Here is a 6,288-nt window from a genome sequence, read left to right on the forward strand (position 1 = left end):
ATTTGGAGGATTAGGAGTTCCAAAAGGGAAGTGGGTAGAGTTTGAGGACGGCATCAAACAATGTATTGTTTCTCATTTTCAAATAACCATGGGTTGACCGGAAGAATTAGCCACAGAGAAAAACCAAACACTTTCCCCAAAATCTCAAACACGAACCCTAGCCCGTCTCACATTCAGACTTGATTTATAGAAAATTGGTGAAAATTTGTGAAAAAACTTCATAAACCAAGAAGGAAAAATAGTGATTAGTTGTTAAGGGCTCATTTGCAATGTCCTGACAGCCGGTAGAATTTATTAGGTATCTACCGCCAGATTACTGTGAGTTCCCCTTCTCAAATTTTTATGTGTAAAAATTATTGTATTGTGGTTTCAAATTGTAAAGTTATTGGATGTTGATATATATATATATATATGTGTGTGTGTGTGTGTAATACATATGAGGTTGTGCGTTGTTATTTGTATGTTCTTAAGCTTGAGCTTATTCTTCTCATGGATTTGAAGAGCTTGAGTTTTTTTTTTTAACTCAACCAGATTCTGTTACTTTATTCTCTTATGAAGTATGTGAAGAAAAAACTTATTTTCTTTTTTTGTAGTCTTTTCCCTCGAAAATTTCCCCCCTAAAATTTGATAGTCTCTGGCCAACTCTTCCAGTCAACCTATGGTTAAAATAACTCACACGTGCTCATTCCGTGAAGATCCGTGAAGAATTGGAAGGAAACTATTAATGCAACTAAAATTGCAAATTTTTTTATACTTGTGGGACTAAATGTGGTGATAGGTCAAACAATGGACCAAAATCGCAAAAAATGTAAGTTATAAGACCAACACTGCAATTTTTTCGATGTTAAATCTTATTTTTAAAATAATTTTGTAAAGTATTTATGCATGAAAATACAACTTATAAGATTAATAATGACAATCTGGTAATTAATATGAAACAAATTGAAGGATATTAGTAAAACCATAAAATAAATTTGAAATTTCCTACTTTTTACAAAGGAGTTTATAAACTTCTAACTTCTTATTTCTTATAACCTCGTTTTCTAAAATTTTATGAAACATTTTTAAAATTAGATAAGATATTTTAAAAAACTTATAAACTTACCAAAATAGCCTCTTAATATAGTCTAGAAAAATATTGGGAATTTTTAAAACAAGAATTTTTTCAAATATTGAGCTTAATTGTACGTACTTATTATATGATTGATTCAAAATCAGACCCATCATAAATGTAAGTTCTACTACACTGTGATTTCCTTAGATTCTACCACTGGAGATTCTAACACTTGCTCTAAAACACTGGAGATTCCATGGATGAACTCACCAAATGAAATAAATCGTTCCAGTAATTCTTATTGTCCTCGAACTCTTCATCATAACCACTTGTCGTTGTGTTGTCGTAGTCATCACCGTTGATGGATGCAAGGTCCATTGAGCCCATCACATTATAATCATATTCCATAGTGTACGCAGCATTGTTGTCATGAAGCAGCTGCACTGAATTCTCCATGTTACCCTTCACTTCGGTATAGCTGTTTTCTAGTCCCACCCCACATACACCGGAGTTAATCATTGATATGACGTCGTTTTCCACGAGTGAACAGCTCCCACGAGCTCCAACTGTAGGAACCGTAGAACTGTTAACGGAGAAGTTTAGTGTAGAGGTCGGCGACTCAAGGCATCCAGGTGAGCCGAAGAAGCCGTTGTGATTGGTGGTCGCTTGCCAGACCTTGAGTACGTCTAAACATCTTGGCAGTGCCGGCTGCGGCGGCAGAGGCGGCGGAGGTGGAGCGGTGATTTTCTGTAGGAGCTGAAGCTTGGACATACGTTTCGACTCACGAACGAGCCTGGCTTCGGCTTCAAGCCGAGCAGTTTCCCATTGAGCCATGTGGCTGACGACGGCGGCTTGTCTGGAGTGAGCTGACCCGCTGGGATTGTTTTTGGGTTTGTGGGTAACCGGGTCGATTCCCATTCGGATCAACCGTTTCTTGAGGCGGGTGTTCCAGTAGTTCTTGATCTCGTTGTCGGTTCTCTTTGGTAAATAAGTTGCTATTGCTGACCACCTAACACTATGTACACCAAATCAATATGTCTCGCCCCATGCATTAATAATAACTTTTCTTTAAATTAAAATAATAATAATGAGTTACGTTATCTTTCGACGTGTATGTATTAATTAGAATTAGAATAAAAAATCCAACCGAAACAAGTTTATTCCAATTAAATTAATTATTTTTTTTAAACTTTTACTATATAATTTATTTAAATATTCAAACAAACTCGAGAATTTCTCAGATCCAACATGAAAAATATGTATCATCACGTATCTTATTACCTGTTTCCTAGAAGTGCATGGAGTCTAATAATGGCCTTCTCCTCTTGGGAGCTGAACTTTCCTCTCTTAATATCAGGTCTTAGATAATTCGTCCATCTCAGTCTGCAGCTTTTCCCGCACCTTTGGAGACCTAAAATTTTAATTATGCATGAGACCAATGATTATTTTCTTACAAATTTAATGGATTGAAATTACAAAAAAGTGAAAAAAATATATACCAGCTTTGGCAGGCAAGGCGCGCCAGCTACCATGGCCATGTTCTTGAATATAAGCCAGTAGCTTCTGGTCTTCGTCTCGAGTCCATGGTCCTTTTTTGAGTTCGACCTTGTCGTGACCATTTGATCTTCCCATTTTAGGGTTATTACAGAAAGAAACAGGGCAACTCCAATCAAAAACTGTGGAATTTCTCGAATCCAGCAGTAGCTATATATATATATATATATATGGATGGATGGGAATACAGGATCTGCTCACACACAGGGAGTTTATTACCAGAATGTTGTGAAGTTGAACTGTTATGGGACTTGTAAAATATGTGACCATGCATATATAGAAACCCAAGAATTAAATATTACAGCTATATGTATGTATTTGTGGTTTAATTGTGGTGGGAACGCATAGATATAGAGGGTTATGATGAAAGGTACGTGCAACTTACTACACATAGATTTTATTGAATCATTACTGAGGATTGCATGCTTTGTTTCTGTGCAAGAAGAGGAGAATTCAAAGCAATCTTGAACTGCCTCGCATAATACTGTCGGAGACATTAATTTGCATAATACACTTGTGACGTCAGTATTACAGCACCCCTCCTATGTGGACTTAATTTGCAATAGAAGGTTGTAAATAAGTATTAACTATGATGTAATAACTAGTATTAATGGATATATATATATGTGTGTCATTATGAATTTGCACGTATCTGGTAAATTTCTTTGAATTTTTTGTATTTGAGGTCTGTTTGGGTGAATAAAATTTGTCAATATTGACTGTACTGCTAATATTATATATATATATATATATATATATCTAATTTCTCTTAATTAGTTGGAGTTTTTATTGAACTTAATGATTCGGGTCATTTTCTTTATCTCCAAACATAAAAGGTTCTTATCTATTGAGATAATTTATTCTTGGTTATTTAATTTCATTATTTAATATATAAAAGGAAACAAATTTACGTCTCAATTTCAACACCTAACACGACATATATATATATATATATATATAGGGTTATTATAAATATGGTCCTGCAAGTTAACGAACCTATGAGAAACATTTTGAAATTTAGTGAATATATTTTATTTTCAGAATCTTGAGACCTCATCATCAAAACCAGCTAGCTACATCAATGAACCTAAGAAATATTTTACAAAATAAATATTTATTTTATCTATGTTTTGATGTTAGAAACTCACAATCAGTATGTGCTCGAAGCCATCTAATTATTTATTGTTTAAGTTAATTTGAGTAATATGTGATATATATCGTCTGGAATTTTATTAGGTTCCCCAAAATTAATCAACCTCTTCAAAGTTGCACTTCTAGTTACGACATCCCCTCCACAATTTCCACTCTTTCTTCTGGTCGTGTTGGGAAGAAAAGGGTAGCTTTGGACCCCTATTTTCCTGTTTCTTACACACACACTATACATACATATGGCATCCATCTTTTCATACAGTTGCACAGCACTCAGAATTACCTTTTTTCTGCATTTGTAGTAATTCCAAGGACTTCAATGTCTCATTGTACGTACACCAGTACAAGCTAGAAATAACTAATAAGCACCACCCCCACCCCACCCCACCCCACCCCATCACCTATATATATATATATATATATATATATTAAATGCAAAGAAAAAATCATTTTTTATGCAATTAGATAGAATATGATGATGATGAGCTCAAACTCAAAGGGGCAAATTCCTGTTTGAGGATATAAATAGCATCAACTACTCTTCAGGCACTGATCAGCTGCATTTCTGAAAAATCACAGAATAAAGTTGGCTGCACCACTCATCATGACCCCCTCCTAAACCCTATGCATTCAGTTTCTTAACGGTTCATCCAAATTATGGACTGCTTTGTAAGAAACAATTTATGTCTACCACCTTGTCCAAAATACACACACACACACATATATATATATATATATACATATATATATACACACACCCCCAACCCCACATAAAGAAATAATAAATATTAATGTAACACGGTTTCCATGCATCGGATCCCTAAATGTGAACAGCCCTAGCAGTTGAGACCCATTAATTACTATCAATTCTTGAGATTCAAATCATAAATTTGTTTGATATCATTACCCTCTCTCCTCTCCTCTCTTCCCTAATTATAAACTCTGACTATTGTAAATAATTTCAAACTGAAATGGGAATTCAAATAATTCTCTAATTAGAAAGATATTTCTATGTATATGATTGTGCCCAAATTTTTTAATGATAAATGGATGGTATGTTTTTAATTTAGAATGCCCAAAATAACATTTTATTTTCCCTAATTGAGTTTTAAAAAATTAAAATCAACAACCCTCTGATTTAAAATAACAATATAACATAACTAATTCTCAACTATTGAATAAAAAAAATAATCTAAAAATATAGAAAAGAACTCTTTCAGGAAAATTTGGATCTGATCATCAGCCTTTGCACCGAGTTAAAGAAAATCGTGGAAAAATCTTCTATATATCTCACTTTGATACTACATAAAAAAAAAAATTAAACTAATCAACAAGTAAAATCTTTATTGCTAATTTACAGTAATTAACAAAAAAATTATTTGCTAATAATTTTAGAAACAACTTATATAGATATATATTAAATAATATAAATTAATGATAAAAAAATATTTAATAATTAGCTCGACGTTAATATTTGTACTAATTTTTTCATAGTTATTCAGTCATTTTATTTAGTGAATATACAGTAAAAAGAAAAAGAAAGTAGAAATAATAATGTGTAGAGGAATTTAAGAAATTAAGAAGCATTATTGTGCTGCTGCACCAATTAAGACAGGGCTCACCATAATAATAATAATAATAATAATAATAATATGTATGTGTCGGATTACGTTTACATGACATATTATTACATTGCCACTATATATGTGGGGTTATTGAAGACAATAGATGCCATGCCTGATGCCCCCATCGGAAGCAGCCATTAATACTTAGCACAACAGCGCTGTCTCCCACAATTCGCTGTTGCGTCTGCAAAATTAAATCTACTGCTCTGCTTCCAATCAAGAGGGACGTGGTTGGTTAAAATACTTATTGTTAATTAAGAATAACATTATTTTTTTATATTTAATATTAACTGAATATAATTTAAATATATGTTAGTTTTTGTGAATAAATTAAGGAGTATACACGTGGGTTAGGTGGGATATGGATGATGTAAGTTTTGATATCTGCTTTTGTCATATCAAATGTTAAAAGCTACAATCATTTTTCTACCTTCCCTTCTGCAATAATTGCTGCTGCTGCAATAACTTTTGTGTCCAAATAAGAAAACAATTTAATATTTTTTTTTTTTTATCTTACAAAATTTTTGAAAATGATCTCAGTCATGACAAAACTTAATATATTTAATCTTTTAATTTATGAAATTCTGAAATAATATTAAAATTTTAAAAAACTCAATATATTTAATCTGATGTCCAAGCTTCCATCAAAGAATTAGAGAGCGTGAAATCTAACTAACGGCATTAATTTTTTACAAAATAACCATTATACACTTACTTAACATATATTATTTTTTATTTTAATGACCATTGAATCTATATTCATTATATCACAGTTGTTAGATCAAATAAATTATAATTTTAATCATTAGATCTTAAACTTATATAAAAAAATTAAGAGTTCAAATTTTATTAATGAAAAATATTATTTTAAAAAATAAAATTAATATGCGCCCCCCTCCCCCCCCC

General features: G+C 32.2%; 1 protein-coding gene across 2 annotated transcripts; it reads right to left on the minus strand.

Moving 5' to 3' along the window:
• On the minus strand, positions 1,194-2,725 carry LOC105156754 (transcription factor MYB28-like). Of its 2 annotated transcripts, none has more exons than XM_011072972.2 (3): positions 2,554-2,725; positions 2,336-2,465; positions 1,194-2,063 (listed from the first exon to the last, which is right to left on the minus strand). In XM_011072972.2, exons 1-3 carry the CDS (start codon positions 2,684-2,686, stop codon positions 1,292-1,294), a joined length of 1,035 nt encoding a protein of 344 aa, XP_011071274.1. In that variant the 5' UTR covers positions 2,687-2,725; the 3' UTR covers positions 1,194-1,291. The 2 variants fall into 2 exon arrangements, with proteins under 2 accessions (XP_011071274.1, XP_020547692.1); XM_020692033.1 differs by having other exon boundaries at positions 1,194-2,069.

This window comes from Sesamum indicum, linkage group LG2 (genome assembly GCF_000512975.1).
Source record: "Sesamum indicum cultivar Zhongzhi No. 13 linkage group LG2, S_indicum_v1.0, whole genome shotgun sequence".
NCBI lineage: Eukaryota > Viridiplantae > Streptophyta > Magnoliopsida > Lamiales > Pedaliaceae > Sesamum > Sesamum indicum.